The 24,985-nt window shown below is 57.4% G+C and overlaps 2 protein-coding genes across 10 annotated transcripts in view; one reads left to right on the forward strand and one right to left on the reverse strand.

Moving 5' to 3' along the window:
• On the reverse strand, nt 1-21,235 carry PLCD3 (phospholipase C delta 3). 2 transcript variants are annotated; one of them, XM_069543650.1, is made up of 15 exons: nt 20,518-21,235; nt 8,746-8,907; nt 8,420-8,648; nt 7,943-8,072; nt 6,873-7,101; nt 6,184-6,385; nt 5,873-6,017; nt 4,916-5,068; nt 3,524-3,667; nt 3,240-3,390; nt 2,352-2,468; nt 1,355-1,521; nt 1,074-1,209; nt 820-969; nt 1-618 (listed from the first exon to the last, which is right to left on the reverse strand). In XM_069543650.1, exons 1-15 carry the CDS (start codon nt 20,666-20,668, stop codon nt 533-535), a joined length of 2,352 nt encoding a protein of 783 aa, XP_069399751.1. In that variant the 5' UTR covers nt 20,669-21,235; the 3' UTR covers nt 1-532. The 2 variants fall into 2 exon arrangements, with proteins under 2 accessions (XP_069399751.1, XP_069399752.1); XM_069543651.1 differs by lacking the exon at nt 20,518-21,235 and adding an exon at nt 15,569-15,681.
• ACBD4 (acyl-CoA binding domain containing 4) overlaps nt 20,844-24,985 on the forward strand; it is an 11,106-nt gene continuing 6,964 nt past the window's right edge. For 2 of the 8 annotated variants that reach the window (XM_069543666.1, XM_069543668.1), the window contains exons 1-10: nt 20,845-21,749; nt 21,987-22,376; nt 22,481-22,578; nt 22,754-22,873; nt 23,157-23,277; nt 23,361-23,445; nt 23,717-23,837; nt 24,064-24,150; nt 24,458-24,528; nt 24,630-24,705. In XM_069543666.1, coding sequence (XP_069399767.1) covers nt 22,786-22,873; nt 23,157-23,277; nt 23,361-23,445; nt 23,717-23,837; nt 24,064-24,150; nt 24,458-24,528; nt 24,630-24,705 — 649 coding nt within the window. In that variant the 5' untranslated portion in view covers nt 20,845-21,749; nt 21,987-22,376; nt 22,481-22,578; nt 22,754-22,785. Of the gene's footprint in view, nt 22,377-22,480; nt 22,579-22,753; nt 22,874-23,156; nt 23,278-23,360; nt 23,446-23,716; nt 23,838-24,063; nt 24,151-24,457; nt 24,529-24,629; nt 24,706-24,985 lie in introns of all 8 variants that reach the window. The other 6 variants (XM_069543671.1, XM_069543672.1, XM_069543669.1 and 3 more) reach the window with 5 other exon arrangements.

The following is a 24,985-nucleotide window of genomic DNA, read 5'->3' on the forward strand; positions in this document are numbered from 1 at the left end:
TAAAATAAACTAGCTGCTTTATTTTGTTCTACTGACCTCTCCAGGGCTCTTCTAGGACAAGTTAGAAACCGACTCCTAGGTCTTCCCAGAGCTGAGCCTCCCTCTCCCTCCTTGCTTTAACAGAGGAAGGGAGCTCGGGTTCAAGAGCTGGAGAGGGAAGGAGGACCTTAGCGGGTGGGTGATGCCGGGGGGGGGGCGGTGGGGGGGGTGGCTGGACTCCTTGTGGGAAGGAGGCCGGGATGGCCCTTTTGGGGAGCAGAGAGTGGTCGAGGGCTCACGAGTCCCGCTCCCTATGTCTCCTGGCAGCACCAGGCCTGGCTCTTCATAAGCCACGACAACCAGGTGGGCTGAGGCCATCTCACAGCCCGGAGCAAGGAGCCTGTTCTTCAGGAGGGGTGCAGGCAGCCCCCAGCACCCAGTTGAGACAGAGCCTGGCAGTCTCAGCAGGAGGCTGGAGGGGCTGGTCCTCCATCACCCCCTCCACTCCGGAGGGCATGGGACGCAGACTGGCACCTGCAGAACCCAAGGTGGCTCAGCCCCGGATGCAGATGTGGACAAAGAGAGTGGCCGGTGACAGTGAGGCTCCGTCCTTGGAAAGCAGGTGGATGTGGCGGTACCCTGCGGGGAGGGTAGGTAGCCCTGCATCAGCTTCTCTGTCCAGCGGCCCGCATGGCCAGGCATGTAGGGTGCAGACCGCATCCCACCCCCAGGGTGGCCTGGCTCAGGGCAGGCTCTCGGAGGAAATGGGCGGCCCCAGTGAACAGGGTCTTGGAGGCCCGGAACCCCCATCCCTTGCCACCCCCACCAACCCCCACCAACCTTGCTTCAGACTGCTGAGAGGCAGCGTGAACTGGCCCACGAAGTCATTGGGGGAGGTGGCGTCATAATCCTCTACCACAAACCGGACCAACGCCAGCTCCGGAACCCGCAACTGGAACTGCAGGGTCTGCCCCCAGCGGGGGTTGAAGCCTAGGGCACAGGCCTGGCAGTCAAGAGCCCGCAGGGCCAGCCCCAACCAGCACCTCCCTCCGCTCGCTGTGGCCCGCCAGCCCGACAGCAGGGCCCCCACGCACCGTTGTTGAGCACATAGTTGGTCTCCTTGCGAGCACAGTCCGCGGGCACCCCGTGGATCTCAATGCGCACCAGCGGGTCCACAATGGAATTGGGCTTCTCGGCGTTCAGCTTGGGCAGCTGCTGCGCCGTCAGCACCTGTGCGGGGAGGGTGGGGGGGGCTGCAGCCCGGCCTGAGGCGCTCACACCACCCTCCCGGGCCCTCCCCAGGCCTCCGTTGTCCTCGGGCTGGTGCCACCCCCAAAGAGGGGACCCCGGGCAGGGCAGGGCCCAGGCCTCTGACCTGGATGGTGAGAGTTGTTCTGGGGGGCCCAGGACACTCAGGGTCAAAGGTTGTGTTGGGCGACCGCAGACAGACAGGTTTCAGGATGTAGCCGCACTGCCCGTTGACGAGGAAGCGCCCGGCATTGAGGTCCATCTCGTAACCCGGTGTCTGGAAGTTCAGGGCCACTGTGGACACAGCAGGGGCAAGGCAGGACCTCTTAGTGGCCCTCTCCTCACTGCCCAGTCTCAGGGGCTCACTGCCCTCCCCGCAGACAGACTTTGTATGGAGAGGACTTGGTTCTCTCCAGAGAGGGTCCCCCTGCCTGGGTGGGCGTACCATCCCACCCCCACCATGGCTTGGGGGCATCATGGCAGCCAGGGACCCAGCCCCACTATCACCTGTACGTCATGGCTGGAATCCCTCAAGGCCAGAGAGAGGCTTCCCTAGCTTCCTCAAGGGGCACACCCCTCTCCTTCGGCGAGGCTCCGTGTCCTCCAGAGCCCCCTCTTGTCGGTGTGGCCTTAGTGGGGACTGCCTCTTTGTGTGTGTATGTGTGTGTGTGTTAGAGGCACAAGGGAGTGTCCAACTCTTCGCGACCCTATGGATGGCAGCCTTCCAGGTTCCTCTGTCCATGGGATTCTCCAGGGAAGAAGACTGGAATGGGTTGCCATTTCCTTTTCCGGGGGGATCTTCCCAGCCCAGGGATGGAAACTGCGTCTCCTGTGTCTCTCCATTGGCAGGCGGCTCCGTTACCACTACGCCGCCCGGGAAGCCCTTTTAATTTCTACCTTCATAAAAAAATTGAGATTTTACACTGGCAAGAACCAACAACCCTGATTTGTGTTTCCCCACTGACCCGTTGACAAGTCTTTTAATAATTGTTATGACTGAGACTCATGTTTCTGACTTATGGAAAGCTGTGTTGCCCCATCACCGCTGGGGCCTCCACGGCTCCCAGAGGCGCACCCCCACAAAGTGGCCCCTGCCCACCCCCTCTTCTGCTGCCCCCACTCACCCAGCTGACAGCCCGAGTTCCACATCTCCTGGGGGCTGTAGTTGGCCGAGTTCATCCGCAGCCCCAGCGGGTAGACACGGGTCAGGTGGCGGGCATTGTGCCTGACAAAGCTGTTCCCTGGGGGAGAGGTGGGGTGGGACTGTGGTGGCTGCTGGGGTATCACGCGCTCACTGGCTGCCAGAGTCTGTCAGCCACCTTCCCCGACCCCCGCTACCTCAAGAGACCAGCTGGGAACAGGCAGAACGCCCATCGCCAGCTCCTGCTTCCCCCTTTCCTCACTCTCTGATGAGGAGGCAGGGAGTCCTCATGAGGAGGCTCCTGAAGTCCAGAGAGGCACAGGGACCCCCTCCCGCAGCCTGGCACTGCATTCCTCCCGGAGTCCCCACATTCCTGACTCCGTGGGTGGAGCCCCTGGCCCCAGGCTGCAATCTTTTATTGCTCAACCCACAAACACTCCTCCAGCCCCGCCTCGGGTTCCAGGAACCCTTCCGTGTATGTCACACCTCCAGGCCTTGGGACAACCTGCTTCTCCAGTCGGAAGTCCCCTCCCCCTCTTCATCTGGCTCCTTCCTCCCCCCGCTGCAGGACTCCCCCAGCCTCTGTCAGACCCAGTGGATCCCCCTCGCACCGCAGTTATCCGTCTGTGTCTGGCCCCGGACTAGGCTGTGAGCCCGTGAAGGCAGACAGCAGTCCCCCTTGCCCCAGTGCCCTCTTCTTGCATGTATACCTGGCCCGGTGCTGGGCACTCATTCCCTAAGCCCCTCTCTTCACTGCCCTCAAAGCCCTTTCACTCTCCTTTCCAGATCAACGTCAGCATCTCCCACCCACCCGGAGTCCGCTGGTCCCCACCTCCCTCCTGCCTCAGATGCCCCACGTCCTGGCTCCCACCTGCCTCTCGGATGAGCTTCTTGGCCTTGCGCTCGCTGAGGGAGCTGACCTGGCAGGGCTGGGGCGGGACCGGTGGGGGGCGCAGCGTCTGCAGGCGGGCGGCGCAGCAGTACACGGCCAGGGCCGACAGCTCCGGGGAGATTTGCTTGGCCTGGGAGACAAGCCTCAGCAGGGGTCTGCCCCCCACCCACCGGCTCCAGCCCCCTGATCCTCCCGCCTCCCTTCTCTCGGCCACCTGTCCCCACGCTCCACAGTGCCTGCCCAGCCTGGGCTGGCCCACTCACCCGCCGCCTCTGCTCTACGGCCCCCACTTCCTCCTCTTCCTCTTCCTCTTCATCCTCCTCCTCCCGCTCTGATAGGATGCGACCGTTCTCACTCCGGGTGGCTGGCAGCTTCTTCCCCTTCACCAAGACCCGGCCTTTCAGCCTCTGTAGATCCAGCATGGAAGAATGAAGCTCTCCTGCCCCTGTATCATTCTGTGTCAGTCTATCATTCAGACACCACCGTGTGAGGGGCTGGCTTGGGGTGGTGAGCAGGGAAAGAGACACATATGAGTGATGTTTCTAACAGGAAAAAACCTAGGAGGGCGCCTACGGAACTATCCGAGGGATCTGGCTAATGAGGTGCCTCCAAGCCTCAGAACACTGCAAGGCAGCCAATACAATGAATAAGGCAGCTCAGGGATGAAAGAGAAGGCGCTGTCTTCAGAAAAGATCTCGCATGAAAGAAATGCAGGTAGAACACGTGTTCACAGGATCCTCTTTGTCTACCACTTGAAAGAGAAGATCACTGTCCACAGGTATATAGGTATATAGACACATGGAAAATTCTGGAAGAATATACAAGACACCATTGAAGGTAACCACTTCTTCAGAAATAGGACAAGGGGAGCAACAGTGGAGGAAAATCCATTTTTCATTGTGTATGCTCTATTTTTTATTTTACCGTGTATGTTTTTTTCATACTAATAAAAAAAGCCAAATAACACACAAAGGTGAACCCAGATTCCCTGTGTAATTTGGGATTGGGAGTAGGAGGAGAGTTTTCTCCAAGAACCCCAAAAGGATAAATGTCCTAAAGAGGCAGATAAAATGCTCTGGGGTTTGGGAGAGAGGAAGATGGACCACTTCTGGCCAGAGCGCTGAGGAAGTTGCTAAGGCCACAGGAAGAGGCCCTTTACTGAGCTAGACTCCAAGCAGGTGGCGCTTGGCGAGCACAGGCAGCTGGGACGGGGGCTCCAGGTGGAGGAGACAGTGTCAAACAAGGCAACGGCCAAGCCCGCAGGGGCTCTGTGGGCAGGAGGCTGGGTGGGGAGGTCAGGCCAGGTCATGGAGGGCCTTGCATGCCAGGGGCAAGGGTGGGAGGCATCTAGCCAAAATGGAAGGTAGACAAGTGACAAGACCACCGGGTGGCGGATGTCAGATGAACGGCGACACAGGAGAAGGTTAAGGCAGAAAGTCCTCTCCTGGCGGTCCAGTGGTTAAGATTCCGCACTTCCACTGCAAGGGGCGTGGGTTCAATCCCTGGTCTGGGAACTAAGAACCCACATGCCGCAAAAGGCGGCCAAAAAACCCCCCAGAAGGTTAAGACAGAGGAGAGGGGTCCTGCACAAAGGTGGATGGTCGACCTTGGAGCCAGACCCTCCCCCGCCCAGGCTGGGGGTCTGAGAGTGTTACCTCTGGGGATGGCAGCTCCTCAGGATTCTGGGGGTCCAGTGTCTGTGTCACCAGCATGTCCCCCAGGATGGTGTGCAGGTGGCGGGCCATGGCAGCCTGCTGCTCCAGCCCGCAGTGGTTCTCAAGGGATAGGACGACGGGGTACGGGGACACCTGGGAGGGCGAGGGGCAGCAGCTCAGAGACGCTCGCCCCTCCCCCACCAGGACCCCTGCTGCACCCAGCCCCCCACCCCCTTTTAGGACAGGCAGGCAGAAGTCTGGAGAACCCACTCTGGGGGAGGCTGAGAGGGTGGGTGTGGGACACACCGGGGTCAGTGTGTCCATGGGGGGCAGAGGTCAGATCTGGGGCCCCGGGGAAGAGGGTGGACTGTCTGGGGAGCTGAGAGGGGGTGCAGGAATGTTTCTTTTAATAGATGCTCTTTATATGTTAATGACACTGACCATGCCGTTTAGGTTGCACATTTTTTGTCCCAGCCCATTATTTGTTGATGGAAAGATTCCTATAGCTTGACACATGGCAATTTTATGCAGGTGCAACGCTGAGCTTCTCTTTTATGATTTCCTCATTGTGAGTCATGATTAAAATGTCCTTCCCTACCCACATGGTTTTCTTCTGGAAATTTTATGATTTTCATACAATTACTAAACATAAGGGTAGGAGAAGGGAGCCTCTCGTCCAGCTTTATTCCACCCCACTGGCCAGCTGTCCCAGCAGCACTTGGTGAAAGTGAGTCTCTGGGCAGGGGTTTCTTTTGGTTTTTGTCTTGGCCACACTGCACAGCATGCAGGATCTTAGTTCCCCGGCCAGGAATTGAACTCATGCCCCCTGAAGTGGAAGCGTGGAGTCCTAACCACTGGACCGCCAGGGAAGTCCCAGGCGGTTCTTTTGGAGGGACCAAGATCAGCTGGGGTTGCCGGCAAGGCTCTGGGGCTGAGTGTGGGGGTCCCGGGGCTCACCGTGAAGGCATGCTCTCGCACTGCCTGGATCACGTCTCGGAAGAGGATCTTGGAGGTGAAGGTGTGGCCATGATAGATGACCGGCTCACCTCCTGGCCCCTCCCAGCAGTCCAGCTCCACACAGCGGCATCCCTGGGCAAAGGCCCTGCGGACAGACGGACGGACAGACAAAGTATCTTGTGGGTGGCGCAGAGCAGGGCAACGCGCAGGCCTCCTCGGCCCCAGGAAGCCCACAGTGGGAGTTGAGCCCCTTATCGCCCCCAAACCGGCTCCCAGACCTGTTCAACCCCACCACCCTTGCACTGTGGTACCTGACGTAGGCCTCAGTGCTGCTGGGTCCCCCGATCTGAGAATCGGTCAGGTAGGTGTTGTGCGAGGAGGAGATGAAGTAGTGGGCGAGGGGCTGGTCCATGTCCTGGAACACGCGTGTGTGGGCTGAGTCCAGGGCAGCCCCCTCAGGGGACAACAGGTACATCATGAAGCCATCCAGTGTCATCAGCTCATGCTGCTTGGCTGCAGAAAATGGGCAGAAGAGAGCATCAGGCTATGCAGGGACCCCTGTGTCTGGCCCCCAAAATCTCAAAGCTCACTCAGCTTAGTAATAATGAGCACTTGTCTACTGACTGGACTCTACATAAGTTATGCCGGGTGTTTGTTTTGTTTTTTTTTGCGCCATGCCACACTGCTTCTGGGATCTCAGTTTCCTGACCAGGGGTTGAACCCCGGTCCCACCGCAGTGAAACCCCAGAATCTTAACCACTAGACCACCAGGGGACTCCCGAGATATGCCATTTAATTTCAACTCAACCCTGTGAGGAAGATACATTACTATGCCAATTTACAGAGACGGCAGCTGAGTCTCAAAGAGGTGAGGTGAGCTGCCCAAGATGGCGCCCACAGTCAAGAACAGAAGAGCCCACTTAGCTGGGGACCCAGACCTGTCAGACGCCAAGCCCCGGGCTGCGTTGGCCCCAACCCCATCTGTCAGACCCTTCTTTACCTGTCTCGTTGAGCTCATAGGTGTGGATGAGCTGCTGGGCGTGGGCCAGGGTGGCCTTGGGCTCTCCCTGGTCCTCCAGGAACTCCAGCAGCTCAGGGGCGCTCAGCACGCGGTCCTCTCCCGAGTACCGATGGAAGATCTCCTCCAACTCAGGGCGTTTCAGCAGCCGCCGCAGAAATTCCTCAATCTCAGGCCCCTCCAGCCGCTCATTTTTGGAGTGGTCACACTCCTAGAGGGCAGGAGGGAGAGGCTCAGAAGAAGACAACACCCTGGACGAGCAGGGTGCTCTCACATCCATGCTCTGTACACACCCCCGTCATCCACCACGGCTGGGACAGGAGGTGATGTCTCCCATTTCACAGGTGGAAAAACAGAGCTGGCAAGGCCTCAGGTCTCACTCAGACTCACGCTGTTAGATCGCAGGGCCGGGGTTCTAAAGACGGTCTCTTGGGTTCAGGGCTTATCCCTCTGCCTACCCCAAGAATCAAGATGGGGGAGGAAAAACTGTGAGCTTCAGGCAGGGTTGAGCCTCTATGCCGGCACCCCCGCTCTGGTGCGTATGCCGTACTGTTCTCACATGTTCACACCAAGGTCAATGAGCAACACGCAACTGAGAATGCACATGGTCCAGTCCACGTGGCACGTCCGTCCAGGAGTACAGGTGCCGTGGCCCTGCTGTCCCTCAGGGTCACACAGTCCGCGTGCTCCAACTAGGCCACGGATGGAGAGCCCACCCCTGTGGGCCCCTCCCACACATAGGGTGTACACAGTCACGTGTGGAGGTGCCACACATGCCACAATGGAGGGGGTGTGCTCACGCGTGTGCCCATGAGCCCGAAGTCCTCACTACCTGGGCTCTGCCTGAGGGTGAGGAAGGAGCTCTGGGCCCAGGCTCCCAACCTGGCTCAGTGGCTTCCCTGCATGAAAGGGTAGACTAAGGCCCACATGCAGCCTTTCTGCAGAAAGAGGCCACTCTCCACAAAAGCCTGGGGTGTGGGTGGGGCGGGGGAAGGGAACTGAGGACTCCCGTGGCTGGGGGAGCAGAGGTCAGAGTGGCGGCAGGTGCCCACCTTGAAGAGGCGGTAGGCATACATGTCGTTCATGTCCACGTTGACCATGCGGAGCAGGCTCTTGATTTCCTTGAAGCTCATCTTACTGTCCCGGTTGGAGTCTGCCCGGTGCAGATAGGAGTGGATCCAGGTGTGGGTGCTCAGGAAATACCCGCAAGAGGCTGGGCCCCGCCCCCAGCTGACAGGTACTTGACAGGCAATCTCCCCCGACTACACACACACTCAACCGCTCCCGCCTGGGGGCTCCCAGTTTGGGAACTGTGCGTTCCTCTCAGCCTGTGAACTGCCTGAGCTCCGTAGGAGCGCATCCTTTGTGGGACCCGGGCTCCCCAGGGGATGCCTGGCCGCCACTCTCAGTTCTGAAGACCAAATCTCAGGGCCCCTAAGAGTGGAGCCACGCCTCTCCTGGGGCTGGGAGTCCCCCCGGCATGGGGCTGGCCCCTCCATGCCCGCCTGCCACACTCCCCGGGAGGATATTGGTCAAGGCGCTCGCGTTGGCTCATGGCATCGAGGCGCGCGCGCAGCTTGCCCAGACCACGCACCCAGCGCTGCGCCTCCTCGGCCGTGGGCGCCACCAGGTCCAAGTTCTTGCGGCGCCCCTTAAAGGCGATGGTGAGGCAGCGCGCAGGCTCGAAGGCGCCCCCGAAGTGCCTCAGGCCCTCGGACTGGTGGCCCTCGCGGATGGCCTCGATGTGCTGGACGAAGACTGCGGAGAGGAACGGGCCGCGCGCGGCCGGGTCAGGGCAACGGGGCCAGGCCGCCGCTGTCCCCAGCCCGTCCATGCCCTCCCTGGTCCCGCTCACAGATGTGCTGCGAAGGCGCACGCGGGATGCGCCGCTGGAACCACACGCTCAGGCCGTCCTCCTGCAGCCGGTACAGCCGCTCCTTCTGCCACGTCGGCGAGCGGATCTTGCAGAAGCGGGAGCCCCGCAGCATGGCCCGCACGTCCTCATCCTCCGACAGGCCTGCGGGGACGGGAGGCCAGGGGTACCCTGGAGTTCTAACCAGCTCCCCAGCAGGGAGAAGCAGGCCCCAAGTCTGGGCGGACTTCCGCAAGCGTCTCTTCCTCTCCAGGTAACAGGTCGTAGAACCCGCTTTGGCTCTAGGCTTTTTGGCCCCAAGGCCTGTGCTCGCTGTGTCCAACCCAGGGCCCCCTGGAAGGGGTGCCAGTAGCAGGCTGGCCCTCCTCCCAAGCCTCCCCTGGAGGCCTCAGAACAGAGCTATTGCTCTAGACACTGCCTGGGCCTCCAGCCTGTTAAAGGTCACCTTTTCTGCCACTGCCCTCCAGGCTTCAAGCCTAGAATCTGCTATCAAGAGCCTTTTCCCTTGAGACAAAACTCTGACCATCAATAGGGTGGTTTTTGTTCGGTTGCTCAATCGTGTCCAACTCTTTGTGACCCCGTCCTTCACCATCTCCTGGAATTTGCTCACACTCATTCCATCCAACGATCATCAAGAGGGTAGTCTCACTATCCAACCTAAGTCTTTCTTATTGCAACCCAAGCTCCTCACTTCTGCTTTCTCAAGGACAAGGAGGTCACTCTGGCTCCAGGGTCTCAGACCAAGCAGGTCAGGCCCAGCCCTGCTTTGGCCAGCCTGGGGCTGACCTCCAGATGCCCTGGTGAGGCCCAGCAGAAAGCATGATCTCCTGTGACACTGGGTGTCCCCCTTGTCCAGACACTGTTATAACCCCATGTGCTCTCCGGTCACAGCGTCCCTCTTCCTTAATACAACAAAACGCTTATAAGGTACCTACTACATGCCAGACCCCACTCATGTATTAACACACGGGAAAACAAGTGCAGAGATGCTTCGGGAACTTGCCAGAATTCCATGGCTGGGGAGTGGTGGAAACAGGCTTTAAACCCTGGAGGTCAGGCTCCAGCATCTTCGTCCTTGGCCAGCACACTGACCCCTCTGCTCCTTCTTCTATCCTCTTTACCCCTCCCTGCAACCACCCTGGGCCTGGGGACCTAGGACAGAGTGGGATTCGGGGAGTCAAATCCCAGCTCTGTCATTTCTGTCACTTACACAGCCATGGTGGCACTACCCTGTGACTGCTCTAAGCTTCCAGGTCTCCATTCATAAAGTGGCGACCACAATAGTAGCTGCTGCAAAATCCAAAATTCAGTCAAGCTGCTGACTGCTCTGTGGGGCCACACCCTTTGCTAGGATGTGTCTCAGCAGGGGTCAAAAATTAAAGTTTGTGAGCCAGGGGACAATAGAATGGGTGGGAACCAGTCAAACTGTAGGGTCCACGCCCTTTGGAAAGGACAGGGCCGGCCAGCGGTGGATGTGGGCCCAGAGATTCCAGAGAACTGGAATCTGAATTTGTATGTGATGCCTCCAAATTTTTCAGTGTTGGCAATTAAATCAAATTGAAATAAAAATCCCCAAACACCACTGTGTGTGCCAAAGGAAACAGGACAGTGGGCCTCTCATCCTCCTTTTATTTCAACAGGCTCCCAGCACTGGGCTTGGCTTTAGGCTTTGTGCCCCATCCCTCAAGGACCCTGCTTGCCTGATTGCAAACTCTGACCTGAGGAATCAAGTCTAAATCCCTGCGACTGCCTCTCCCTGACTCTGGGAGCCTTTGTAAGATCCTTCTCCATCTCTTCTTCATATCAGAGTCCTTCAAGGACCAGCTCAGATACCACTCCTCCAGGAAGCTTTCTCTGATCTATCCTCAAATGGGAGTTCCCCTTCCCTGACCACCAATGACACTTTTTACTTTAATTAAATCACCCCACCTACATTGTAATTTCAGGGGATTTTTAATAAACTGAAGCACTGGGATGTCCTCACCCCAGGGCTTGTCCCAGACCCAGGCTTGCAGTCAGTGTTTTCTGAAAGGTGAGGCAGATGGAGAGACAGCTGGGGGACTAAGTGCATTCTAGTCCCAGCCTTGAGCCATCTGTCCTGACTTCTGAGCAGCAGCCTTGTGGGTCAGGGTTTCTCAACCCTGGCTGTGCGTCAGAATCACCTGGAGAGGTTGCGAAACCCATGATCCAGAGATTCTCGTTCAACAGGTGCAGGTTGGGGATTGGATATCGGTATATTGGGTATCTGTCCTACCTTGTGGGACTTTCCTCATGGTCCAGTGGTTAAGAATCCATTGCCAATGCAGGGGACACAAGTTCGAGCCCTGGTCTGGGAAGATTCCACATGCTGCGGGGCAACTAAGTCCGCACGCTCAACTACTGAGCCCATGTGCTGCAACCACTGAAGCCCCTGCTCTACAACAAGAGAAGCCACCGCAGCGTGAAGCCCACTAACCGCAATGAAGAGTAGCCCTTACTTGCAGCAACTAGAGACAGTCGCAGCAAGAAAGACCCAGGGCAGCCGGGAAAAAAAAAGAGTCTACTTTGTGACTTTGAGAGAGACTGTGATCGAGAATCACGGACTCAGAGGCAGGAGGAGAAACCTGCCATCCTTGAGAGGTTATGGGGACTTCCCTGGTGGTCCAGTGGCTAAGAATCCGCCTTGCAATGCAGGGGGCTCAGGTTCGATCCCTGTCTGGGGAACTAAGATCCCACATGCTGTGGAGCCTGTGCACTCTGGAGCAGCTAAGTGCAACTTCGAAGCCCTTGTGCTGCAACTAGAGAGTGTGTGTGTGGCCAGGAGAGATCAGGATGAGGCAACAATATTCCCCCATGCCATCGCTAAGACCGGATGCAGCTGAATAAATATATAAAAAATAAATAAATAAAATGGCCTATGGTCCCCCTTGGGGCCAATCTGTGACCCTAATGGCTCCAAGGGGTCTCTCTTTAAAATAAAGGATGGAAGAGAGGCCCATTGTCCTTGGGACTGTGGCCTTCTGGAAGGGTCAATGCCCACTCCGTGCCACCTAGCCAGGAAGGGGAGGTGGAACCCTCTTGCTTCCACACAAAGAGCTAGAACATGGCGTGTGCCAGGCCAAGAGACTCACCAGACCCTCAGCCCCCTATCCTCATATCTGGGCAATCTCTGCATTCTCTCTTCCTGAGGGTGGGGGGCAGGGAAGTCAGGGGGCCCTGTAGTGCCACCGGGCTGAGCCCACCCCTTCTCAACCTTCTCAGCTGTGGGAAAGGGGACTTCTCATTTCCATGACAACTAAACTCTGTAGTTGGAGCCACCTCCCCTGACCCGGCCAGCCCTGTGATGCCAAGCCCAGAGCTGGGGGATGGGGAGGAGGGGAGCTGGTGAATGACTAAGGCCGGAAATGGAGGTGAGTCACCATCACCGAGGGCCTGTTTTGTCCAGAGTTTTCTGCAAACAGGACATGGAGAAAGGCAGCCTGAGCTCCTGACTGGCCCCCCAGGGGGGCAGATTCCCATGTTGACGGGGGCCCTGCTCCTGGCTCTCACCCCAGCTCCCCAAGGGCCTGTGTTGGGAAGGGGTGACATTCCATTCTGCCCGCCCTACCAGCAAGGGTCCCCAGATCACACTGCGCCTTGGACCACACTGTCCTCCGCCCACACTGCCAGTGGAAAGGCTTCACAGAATGAGGGTGAAGTGCCAGGCTGGGCCGGGTACTGAGCACCTGGATGGCTGTCTCTATTTCTCCACTGCTTGAGCTTCTAAACCCTGGGATAGTGAGAGGTATGGGGTGTCAGACAAGGGGGGCAGAGGGAAGGGGGTGAGGTCAGGAGGAGGGTCCAAGCTCTGGGCAGTGATCCTGGGAGCGGCCTGGCCCTCTGCCTAGCTGCCCAGCAAACATCTTCTCAGTCCTGCCAGACCCAAACCCACAGATGTTTCCTGGACGACCAGGTTCACTAGGAGCCTACCTCCTGCAGTTTCCGTGGGTTATTTATCCATTTCTGCCTATCTATCCATTTCTGGAGGGGGCTGGGCCAGCACCCTGGTCACCTCAACTGGGCAGGCTGGGGAACAATCATGAAATAACAGTAGTAAAAATGAGGACAATCAGTAGCCAAAAGGTGGAAACAACCCAAGCGTCTATCAGCAGGTAAACGGATAAGTGAAATGCGGTCTATCTGTTCGGTGGGATATTATTCAGCCGTATAAAGAGTGACGTCTGATCTCTGCAAAGTACGACATGGATGAACTTTGACAACATTATGCTAAGTGGAATAAGCCAGACCCAGAAGGACAAACATCCGATTCCATTTAAATGAGGTGCCTAGAACAGTCAAATCCACAGAAACATTTTATATCATTATACCTCAGTTAAAAAAATCCAGAGACAGAAAGTAAATTAGAGGTCACCAGGGATTTTGGAAAGGGACAAACAGGGAATTATGGCCCAATGGTCACAGAGCTTCTATTTAGGGTGATGGGAAAGTTTCGGAAATAGCACAACATTGCCGATGTAATTAATGCCACTCAATTATCTGCTTCAAAACGGTTTACATGGCCAATTTTATGTTATGTATATTTTAGAACGATTTTTAGAAATAAAGGGACTTCCCTGGTGGTCCAGTGGTTAGAATTCCGTGCTCCCAATGCAGGGGGCACGAGTTCGATACCTAGTGGGGAAACTAAGATCTCACATGCCACATGGCACAGTCAAAAATAATGATAATAATGATGTAATATGCCAGGAGGGGCTTCCCAGGTGGCTCAGTGCGTAAAGAACCCACTTGCAATTCAGGAGATGCAGGTTCAGTCCCTGGGTAGAGAAGATCCCTGGGAGGAGGGCATGGAAACCCACTCACATTTTCTCGTCTGGAGAACCCCATGGACAGAGGAGCCTGGCGGGCTATAATCCATGGGATCGCAGAGTCAGACACGACTGAAGCGACTGAGCATACGTGCCAGAAACCACCGTACACTTTAAATGGCTGAATTAATTCTCAATAAAGCTGTTAAAGAGGCAGCTACTGAATTTGTTCAGGGCTGCAGGGTTGATAAGTGGTGGAGCTGGAGTGTGTTGAGAATTGGGGAGGGAGCTCACCCAAAGACTCTATGGGGCTGAACCCTAATCCACCTGGGGCCTGTCCACAGGGAGTTTGAAATAAATGATAAAGAAGGAAACTGAGGCAGCGCCTGGGAAGGAAGATGGGTAGTTTGCTCCATCCCTGCTCCTGAGTCTCATGGCCTCCAGCTGGTTCTGTCCCCCGCTCAGCCCACTGTCATCGGCTTGGGCCCAGACACTCTCCCTGAGCTGAACGTTCACCTCTGCCCCGAGAGGGACCAGAAGGTGGTGGGAAACGGGCAGCCCCAGTTTCCCAGTGACCACCTTCTCCCTGGGCAATTCAGGCTGTGTACGGTCGGGGGGGCCAGAGGGGTTCTGTGGCCAAGGCTAGGAGTGGTGCAGGAATCTGCCTCAGAGACAGAGTTGGAAGAGGCTGTGGGAGGCCAAGTTCATCTCTGGCCCTTAAATCCCACTGTTCTGGACTACCCTGGTGGCTCAGTGGAAAAGAGTCCGCCTGCCAATGCAGGAGACACAGGTTCAATCCCTGATCTGGGAAGATCCCACACGCAGCGGAGCAACTAAGCCCCGGTGCCACAAAACTACTGAGCCTGTGCTCTCGAGCCCACGAGCTGCAACTAGTGAGCCCACACGCACTAGAGCCTGTGCTCTGAAACAAGAGACGGCACCGCAATGAGAAGCCTGCGCACGGCAACTACAGAGTAGCCCCTTCTTGTCGCATCTAGAGAAAGCCCTCGCACAGCAATGAAGACCCAGCGCAGCCAAAAACAAATACATTAAATATATATATACATTTTGTTTAATGTTAAAAAAAAATTCCACCCTTCTCATAGATATGGGCCACTGATGGTCAGAGAGGACGAGACATGTCTGCGGAAGAGTGTGGGTGGCCCAAGGCAGGGGCGGATGTAAGGACTGTGGAGGGGGCAGGGGTGGGAGGTGCTGTCTGGTCATGGGGTGTATATGCAGAAGCCAGGGTGTGTAAGGACTGAAGGTGTGTATAGGGTGGTGTATGCATATATGGTGTGCGTACCTGTGTGTCTGTGGGGGGCGGTCGGTGGGTAGGAGGAAGGTGATACGCTTGGTATGGAAACTAGGCAGTGTGCCTGTGTGTGTGTGTGTGTGTGTGTGTGCCAGTACACACTCAGAAAGGGCACCCAGGACTCTAGCAGGAATGTGAGACACGCAGGCAAGAGCGACAGACAGCCGCCAGCTTCATGCCAACAGGGGCAGGGAGGAGAGCAGCTTTTCCTGGTGACTGAGGCCATGAGGCTCTGGGAGGGGACAGGCAACGGTGAGGGGTTCCCACCCAAATCCCCGAGCCAACAGGCAGCCCCACACCTTGGGTACCAAGCGAGTCCCCCTCACCCAGGCTGGCTGCCACATCCAAGGCTAGAACTCAGTGGAGCTCAGCGCCAGAATCCATAATGTTCCCCAAAACATCAACAAAGTCAGGGAAGGGTGGCGGTGCTCCCCTGCTCCAGGCGGACGCAGGGCCATGAAGGCGGCATCACCTTTCTTGGAGGGGCCAGACCAGGGGTGAAGGCTGTCTGGGGGCTGAGATGGGGCTCCCCAGAGCTGAACAAGAAGAGGTGAGGGGGCCACAATGCAGGAGAGAGCCAGCCCCGCGGCCCTGCCTGGCACAGCCCAGCCCTGCCCACCACCCAGGCCAGGCATCTGCCTGGACCAGGGGCTTCTCGGAAGACCCCCCCGGCAGCTGCCAACCTCCCCCCGGGAGCCCCACTCACCTTGCAGGACCTGTTCTGGGCAGACCGGGGGGAGAGCACGCTTGCCCTGTGGCATTTGGTGGTGTGTACAGATTGGAGAGGGAAGCGAGCAGCTTCTGCCCACTCAGTGCTCTGCTCCGGGGGATTAGGCGTGGGGGTGGGGCTCTGGGGTAGCAGGACTGCCAGGCAAAACTCGGTATGCCCAGTTAAATGGGGGTTTCAGATAACAACAAATAATAATTTAGTATCAGTATGTCCCAAATTATGTGTGGTTTATCTGAAAAGTGCATTTAACTGGGCATCCTGTATTTTGGGGGGCAGCCCTATGAGGACACTCCCTGGAGGTTGGCAGAGCCAATATGGGGGAGGGGTGTAGCCGGTCCCTCCCCACCAGGCTTAAATCACTCATCCATTCATTGTGTTAAGAGCTTGGACTCTGGGCTGACTTCCTGGGTTCAAATCCTCAAATCCTCTCTTAGCTATAGATACTTCTGAGATTTGAATCCTGGGCTAAGTTACTGAACCTCTCTAAATCTCAGATTCCTCACTTGAAAAATGAGGTTAGGGATTTCCCCAGTGGTCCAGTGGCTAAGACTTTGTGCTTGCAATGCAGGGAGTGCAGGTTCGATCCCTGGTCAGGGAACTAGACCCCACATGGCACCACTAAGAGATCTCATGGCAGAACTAAAGATCCTGCATCCGCAGCTGAGACCTGGTGCAAATAAATGAACATTTTAAAATAAGATGAAGTTACTGGTTCCACCTACTTCATAGGTTGTGACATTAAATGAGCTAGTATGTGAAATGCATTAGCACAGTGTTACAAAGGTGTTAACTGACAAAGGTGTTAATTGTATGTGTATGTATGTGTTAGCCGCTCAGTTGTGTCTGACTCTGTGACCCATGGACTGTAGCCCACCAGGCTCCTCTGTCCACGGAATTCTCCAGGCAAGAATTCCCTGAATTCTTTCCTCAGGGGATCTTCCCAACCCAGGGATCAAACCTGGGTCTCCTGTATTACAAGTAGATTCTTTATCATCTGAGCCACCAGAGGAACCCAGGCAATAAAGAGCCACCATTCAATGATGGCTTTGGCCGCAGACAGGCACTGCTGCTGCTTAAGCCGTATGGCCTTGGGTGGGTGACTTCTCCCCCTCCACCTCGAGCCTCTCATCTGTCACATGGGGACAGCTCAGCACCTTCCCTGGAGAGGATTAAACAGGATCGGGGCTGCTGTGTGCTCAGCACTGCGCTGTGCTTCCGGCTCCTCTTCGGCTCAATTCTTCCCTGGCTTCCTAGGAACAGTTTGGGCCAGCAGCCCAGCCTAGGGGCAGGGGGCTGGAGCAGGCTGGACCCTGTGCTCCACAAATGACTCCCACTCAATATGGGGGCTGCCTCCCTCCCCCTTCATCTTAGTTTCCCCCAGTATGGCCCTCCCAGCCCTTTCTTTTCCTTGAGCCCCTCTGAGCCTTTGACTCTGAGCCACTCCCTGCCCTGGCCTCTTGACCTGATTTGAAAGAAAATCTGTTCTGTTGGACTAAGGGGCGGGGCTTCCCTGGTGGGTCAGTTGATACAGAATCTACCGCAGTCAAGAGACCGCCTACGACGCCAGACCCAGGTTTTATCCCTAGGTCATGAAGATCCCCTGGAGAAGAAAACGGCAAACCACTCCAATATTCCTGCCCTTGGAAATTCCATGGACAGAGGCTCCCGATGGGCTACAGTCCATGGCGTCACAAGAGTCGGACACAACTGAGAGACTCAACCGGCACCAAGGGGTGTGACAGAGGCAGTGACCAGGCGCGGCCCTGAGGATCATTCTGGGAGAGGCAGCAGCCACAGGGCTCGCATCGAAAGCTACGTGGGTGGTAGACACAGGCCTTGGCCTTGTGGGCCTGAGCAGCTGGGCCCCAGGACACCTGGGTTTCGCCTCCACCCTGTTCCTGGACTCAGTGAGGCCTGGGGAAGGGGCATTCCCCATGGAGTCGACATTCCTATCTCAGAAGGCAGTCGCTCAACAGGATGGTGCAGCAGCCAAGGGGAGGGAGGGTGCCCAGGTGACAGTCTGACGCCCAGATAGTTCCCAACAGTGTCACCGTCACAGGGTGCCCGGGACTCCCGTGCAGCCTTACTCAGCCACAGGTGCTGAGTCTTGGGCTTAGCACTAATTACTTGTCTACAAGTGTTTCCTAGACTGTCCTCTCCCCCAGGGCTAGGTATTCTCCATCTCTGAAGCCCCAGCCCTGGCACAACACCCTGGTACCCGGATGTGAAGTCACTCAGTTGTGTCCAACTCTTTGCGACCTCATGGACTGTAGCCTTCCAGGCTCCTCCATCCATGGGATTTTCCAGGTCAGAATACTGGAGTGGGTTGCCATTTCCTTCTCCAGGGGATCTTCCCAACCCAGGGATTGAACCTGGGTCTCCTGCATTGCAAGCAGACTCCTTATGATCTGAGCCATGGGGCTTGGCAAATGTGTGCGGAATGAGGAGACAGGCAGGTGGGCAGGATTTTCACCCCGACCCTCCCATGGCAAATGTAACCCTCAGGGGCTGCTGACTCCCGGGGCTGCTTCTCTGGCCTGATGCAAGCCCTTTGTTGTCTCCGCAGCACCTCAGTTCCCCATGGGGATCATTCTCTCCACCACTGCCCTGTAAACCAGAGGATGATACCGCCACCTATGAGACACATCTCCCAGATCCCGCCGACAGCAGAGTCCAGCTCAGTCCACCTCCCTGTAGTCCTGGAATCTGTTCTGGTTCCACAGCTCACATCTGAGGCTCCCCACCACCACTCTGCCCAACCTACCCCTCAGCCTCCCTTCAGTGGGGCTCCCTGTTTTATCCCTGTGTTCATCCAACCCACCCTTACCCTACATAGTTCCTACTCTCCTCTTGTCTAAGACCTTTCCTGAGCTCCTGACACCCTCCAGGGGCCTCGAGGATCCAGCCTCTCCCTGCATCTCCCCTTTGGCCTACTCCAGTCTCCCTCCAGTTCCGGGGTGCAGTCAGGGCTCCCCAGCCTCATGCTCTAGCCTTCAGAGCCTTGTTTCTTGGTTTCATTGTCTGACACCCTTGCTGGCGCTTCAGCTCTCTAAGAGCCATGGCTATGTCTGTCTTGTTTCTTGCTGAACCCCTAGGGCAGAGCATACTATGCTGCTGCTGCTGCTGCTGCTGCTAAGTCGCTTCAGTCGTGTCCGACTCTGTGCGACCCCATAGACGGCAGCCCACCAGGCTCCCCCGTCCCTGGGATTCTCCAGGCAAGAACACTGGAGTGGGTTGCCATTTCCTTCTCCAATGCAGGAAAGTGAAAAGTGAAAGTGAAGTTGCTCAGTCGTGTCTGACCCTTCGCAACCCCATGGACTGCAGCCTACCAGGCTCCTCCATCCATGGGATTTTCCAGGCAAGAGTACTGGAGTGGGGTTGCCATCACCTTCTCTGAGAGCATACTATAGGCACTCAATAAATGTTGGTTGAACGGATGTGTGATTGATGAAGCATAGGGCAGAGAGCATGTCTTCTGTGTTTATAAGGAGAGTGCCAGTCACAGTGATCAGAACACAGCACTCAACAAATTCAGGTCAAATGAAAGGAGGTAGAAATAAGAACAAAAACAATGGAGGACAGAGAAAAGTAAGACCAGAAGGACTGCCCTGGTGGTCCAGTGGCTAAGACTCCGCACTTCCAGTGCAGGGGCCGTGGGTTCAACCCCTAGTCTGGGAACTTGATCTTACATGCCCTGCGGCTGTAAGAGAAGGCAAGACTGGCAAGAGAGACCTTTGCATTTTACCCCAAGATTCACACAGGCAGCCCTGTCCTTCTGTTCCCTCAGTCCCACCTCTAGCCTCTCCATCATTAACTATTCTACTGACCACAGTGCTCCTACACCACTTCAGTTTTACAGCACTTTGCATTGTATAAAATACTCTCACAGGGACGTCCGTGGTGGCCCAGTGGTGAGATTCTGTAAGACTCTGGCCTCAATGCAGGGGCCAGGGTTTGATCTCTGGTCAGAGAACTAGATCCCACGTGCCACAACTAAAGAGCCTGCGTGCCATGAATTAAGGCTTGGTGTTGCCAAATAAATAATAAGATAAGAAAATAAATACTAAAAGATTACTTTCACACACACGCCCCCTCATTCAAGCCCTCAGCCCCCACTCAGTCCCACTTTGCCCAGATTCTGAGAGGCTGCCAGGGGCAGTGCGGGGTTACACGCCAGCCTTTGCCCTCTACTAGCTCTACGGTCATGGGCAAATTCCTTACTTTCTCTTCCTCATCTGTGAAATGGGGATTATACCACCTACCTCTCAGGAAGGTGAAGAAGATTGATGGGCACCACATCCCTAACCACTCAGTGCTGGCCTGCGTCTAGGAGATGCTTGATAAACCACAAATGCATTCCGTTCCCCCATGACTTCCTCAAATCTAAGAAGACAACTTGGGCTTTCTGACCCAAAGGTCAGTGTTCTCACCAGTTAGACCAGTCCTTCCAGGGCTGTGCGGCTGCTCTAATCCCAGTGGGGACTGTAGGGTTGCAAGGTCGGCATGAGATGCCAGCCCCTTCCACAACTCTCATGCCCTAAGAGGCCCAAGAATCCAGGATGCTGGAAGACCCTAGAGGGCACAGGGTTTCTGGGAGGGGGTGACGGGCATCCTAAGCCTGTCTCTCCCTTTCTACTCTTCCAACCTTCTAGGACTCCAGTCCGCAGCCCTCGTCCAAACTCCCACTCTATACTCCCAGAAGTTGTCCTGGAAGCCTCGCTCAGACCTGGGACCTCGGGTGACCCCAGGTGCGACACTCCACCCCGCCCCACTCTGGAACGGCGCTGGCCTTCCATCCCTCGCTAAACTCCCCACATCCCTACTGGGAAACCCAAGAAGGGCTTGCCGTAACACCCCGATCTTCCCAAGATGCACCCCCGGGGCGCATCCGCGCCCACCCGCAGCCACCCCGGCCGCTCACTGACCCATCTTCTTCAGCGCCCGGAGCCCGGGCCTCTTGATGTTGCCTTCCTGGGATGCGGGCGGGGACAGGAGCCCTACGGGCGTTGCGACCTGGGCCGGGACCGGGGGCTCCTCGGGCTGCCGCCGGCGGTTCCTCCAGCTACCGCACAGCATGGTCGGGGGGCCGGGGCCGGGCCCGGCCTCGGGCCTGGGGTCAGCGCGCGCGGTGCGGAGCGGAGAAACTTAGCGGCGCCGGGAGCGAGTCTGGAGGAGGAGGTGTCGGGAGGAGGGAGAAAGGGAGGGACGAGGGTCAAGGAAGGAGGGACCTGGAGCCAGAGGGCGGGGCCGAGGACGGCGCTGGGGCGGCGCGAGGCAGCGGCGAGGGAGGCGGTGACCCCCGCCGGGGAGCGGGGCACCGGCGCACAAGTGGGGCGGCGGCCTGGCTGGCGCACCCGAGTCTCCGCGTTCGCCCTCTGCTCCTGAGTCCTACTCCTTGTTCTCCGAGCGGTCCTGGGATCCCGGCCCTATGCGGAGCCCCCTTGGTGCTGGGGGAGGCTTTGAAGGGGGCGAGGGCTGCCGTCTCGCGAAGACACCCTCTCCTTTCCCCGGACCTGGGCTCAGTGCGGACTCAGGACCCCTTTCACTTCCCCCTCCCCGTCCTGACCGAGGTCTCAGAGGGGATCGGGTCCGCGGACCGGCTAATCCTGGGCCTAGGAGCTGAGCTGGAAGGCAGGGAAGCCCGAACCGGAGGGTTAAGGGGGGGCGGGAACTGACTGAAGGTAAGGAAGGAAGAAGGCTCTGGCTATGACGTCATAGGATTAACCCTCTCCGCGCCCGGCCAGTTACCGCCCCCAGAGGGGTAGAAGGCTCGAAGCTGACTGGTTCTCCCGGGGATGAGTCCTCGGCAGAACCTGGGAATGGACGCTTGAGTCGGTCGACACCCCGCACCGGGAGTTTGAGGTCCCGGGACAGCTGCCGCTCGTCGCGTGGATGTCCTTGACATCAACGTGTGGGTTAGCGTCGAATACGGGTTCTGGTGACCGTGTCATGCGTGCACTTACTACATAAGAAACCACCAGCGTATGTGTGCGCAAGGGTGTGATGTGATCTGCCTCTTCTGCAGCAAGTGCCCTGGGTCGGGGGCGGAGAGCTGGGTGCACACCGCCACTCGGCGGCGGCCGGGAGCACGGCATCCAAAGATAAAACAGTTGATCAGGACTTAGATTTGCCACCTTCTGCTTTACTCCATTTTCAGGTAGCCCTGACCTGGAGATTGCGTCCGTACTGGCTTGCGTCTCCAAGAATATCCTCTCTGGATATTCCTTCTGAATATCTAGTCTTCTCCTCCGTACTTTGATCTTGCAATTCCTTCCTCCGGGAATGACCTTCCTCGTTCTTCTCCTGGCTTACTCTTAAGCCTTCCAAAACTCTGCTCCAATGTCCCATCTGCAGAACCCTTGATCTCAAGAGCTGATTCCCGTTTTATCCCCAGGGTCTGGAAAATGAACGGCTGAATAGAGGGGCTCGAATCTGCGGGGCCTGGGTTCGGCTGATTACGCGGTTTCCACCAGGGGGCGCAAGAGACAGCGTCATTTCACGACGCCCACCAGGGGGCGCTTTCTCCTGCCTCTGGCCGTTCAGGATTGGGGAGCCAACCCGCGGATTCGCCCCGCCTGATCTGGAGAGGCACCACTAAACTATTTGCATAATCTTGAAAGGGCCGCGCTGAGTGGTTGTGGTGTAGAAGAAATTTGAAACGCGCTCTCTGATTGGCGTAAGTTTTCCCTCTTGCCTCGCGTTCCCATCCCGGCCCAGAGGTCGGTAGGAAGCCTCCGACTAGTGACAAGAGGGAACCTAGGTGTCCGGGCAGTGGGCCCTGAGGGTGAGTGCTGGGTGCCGAGAGGCTGAGCCGGGGTATGGGAGGCTGGGGTGGGAGACTGCTCGCCCCGCCCTGATTCCTCTCGGCTTGCCCGTTCGCCTGTCTAGGAGTCGAAGATGTGCGTCTAGAGACACCGCGACCCTTGCCACCTGACCCACACACCGAGGCCCTCTCAGTCACCCTGGTCACACCCACGCTGCCTTGGGTAGGAAAAGGAGTCTCCTCAGTCGCAGCTTCTGACCTCCCGGGGCATCTCACTCAGGCCTCTAAAGAGCTTAGTTTGCCCCTCTGGAAAGTGGACCAGGGGCTTACAGAGGCGTGTGCCAGGGAGGCGGGTGGAGGAACCTGGAAACTGTTCACCCACAGTCTTGTTCTTGCAGAGTCGCCCATAAGTAGGGTCCCAGGACTGGAGATGGGTATCGAAAATGAAAGTCCAGAACCAGACTGTCAGAAACAGTTCCAGGCTGCAGTCAGCGTCATTCAGAACCTGCCTAAGAACGGTGAGGGCACGCGGACCCGCATTTGGGGGTTCAGATGACCAGGGTCTGCCTCCCAGGAGACTCTGATCCTGGCAGCTTTGCAGACAAGTCCCTGCATATGTTGTCCTGGGGCTCCCCTCTGCCACCTGCCCCTGTCTATCTTTCCTGAGTGAGACCCTTCACCATCTCTGCCCCCACCAAGAGAGACCCTTCACCACCCCGCCAAGGGTGGTTCTCCTCCCGCCTCTGTCCTCCTGGAGCTGGGAGTGATACTGTCTCTCTCCACTTCTCAACTCCTGGCCAGGCTCTTACCGCCCCTCCTACGAAGAGATGCTGCGGTTCTACAGCTACTACAAGCAGGCTACCATGGGGCCCTGCCTCATCCCCCAGCCTGGGTTCTGGGACCCTATCGGTCGTTACAAATGGTGAGCTTCCCATCAGCTGGGCAAACAAGCCTCAGCTGTCAATCAGCCTTTCACAGCCCTCCGCCCCCCACCCCCACCCCCAGGGAAGCCTGGAACAGCCTGGGCCAGATGAGCAGGGAGGAAGCCATGTCCGCCTACATTACCGAGATGAAGTTGGTGGCACAGAAGGTAGGGAGAGGCTGCAGGCTCCTCCCTGTGTCCAAGCTCTCAGCCAGGTGACCCGCCCCCCTTCCCCCATTACGTTTCCTGCACATTGATACACCTATGGGAATTCCACCTTCATGTTGTTCCCCTGCCCCTGCTTGACTCTGGGTCCTGACTGGGTACAAGGTGGAGGGATATGATGGCAGCAGCAGGGCGGAGGTGGCACAGCTCAAGGGGGTAGGAGGGCAGTGGTGGGAGGGGCCAGCCTTTCCCCATTAGACCCGTTCCCGCACAGGTGATCGACACAGTGCCCCTGGGCGAGGTGGCAGAGGACATGTTTGGTTACTTCGAGCCCCTGTACCAGGTGATCCCTGACATGCCGAGGCCCCCGGAGACATTCCTGAGAAGGGTCACAGGTCAGGCACCCAGGCTGGGAGCTCCACAAAGGCTGACAGAACTGTCTTAGGGGGCTGCTCAATTGGAGGGAAGCCTGGAGGCACAGGGCTCTAGAGATGTTCCTTTAAGGTCCCCAGCTAGTGCCCCGATGGGGTGGGTCTCAGACAGAGTCCCTGGCTAAGTGAGGATGGGGAGCGGGGGCCTGATCTCTTCCCAGCCCCACCTCTGGGTGCTGTGTCTCCGCAGGTTGGAAAGAGCAGGTACTGAATGGAGATGCTGAGGCTGCCCCAGAGCCTCCCTGCCTCCCCAAGGAACCAATACCCCCAAGCCCAGGTCAGTGTCTGGGTGGGAGGAGCAGAAGGCCAGGTCAGAGGTGGGAGGACCTCTAGGCAGTGTGGAGGGGAGCAGGCTAGATGCTGCACTGTGCCTGTCACACCTCATGCCCACAGACAATGAGACCCCCTGTGGTCCCAAAGGCCAGGGGCAGGTTCTGGGATCCCTGTCCTCTCAGGGACGCATCTGCGCCTCTTGCGGTAGCATCTTGAGGGTCCCCTGAACAGGTGCCTCTGCCCAGGTGCACACCCTTCCCCTCCTTCCATGGCTTCCCTCCTGCCACTCGCCCTGCTTCCGTCCTCCTCAGAATCCCAGCCACCCAGGGACCAGGACTCTGAGGTTTTCTGTGATTCTGTGGAGCAGCTGGAGCCTGAGCTGGTGAGACCCACTCCCATCCCCTCCCTTTCCCCACCCCACTGGGCCCTGGCTGCTCCCACCACCACCCTCCCCTCCGTGGACTTTGTGACTCTTCCCTGCAGGTTGGGGAAGAGCAAAGGGGCGCCCTGGGAGGAGAAAATGACACCAGAAACACCCCCGAGCCTCCTGCAGAGAAAGGTGAGCCCCTATGCGACTCTTTGCCCCATGGTTCCAGTGCCTGGGGGCCTTCCCCTGGCTGCCTTCATGGGCAGAGGAGAAAGTCCAGCGCTGGGCACTAGAGAGAGCAGCCTCTGCCAAGGAAGGGTTGCCAAAAGCCAGAGACTGGTCTGGAGGAACAAAGTCCCTGCCTGGCCTCCTCTCCAAGGGCCACCAGGAGTCTGTGCCCTTGGCTGGCACTGAGTCAGGGCCGCAGGGGTAGAACTCTAGACCAGTTCTCTCATCTACATCTGCGTGGCCT

This window comes from Ovis canadensis, chromosome 11 (genome assembly GCF_042477335.2).
Source record: "Ovis canadensis isolate MfBH-ARS-UI-01 breed Bighorn chromosome 11, ARS-UI_OviCan_v2, whole genome shotgun sequence".
In the NCBI taxonomy this organism is placed as follows: Eukaryota; Metazoa; Chordata; class Mammalia; order Artiodactyla; family Bovidae; genus Ovis; species Ovis canadensis.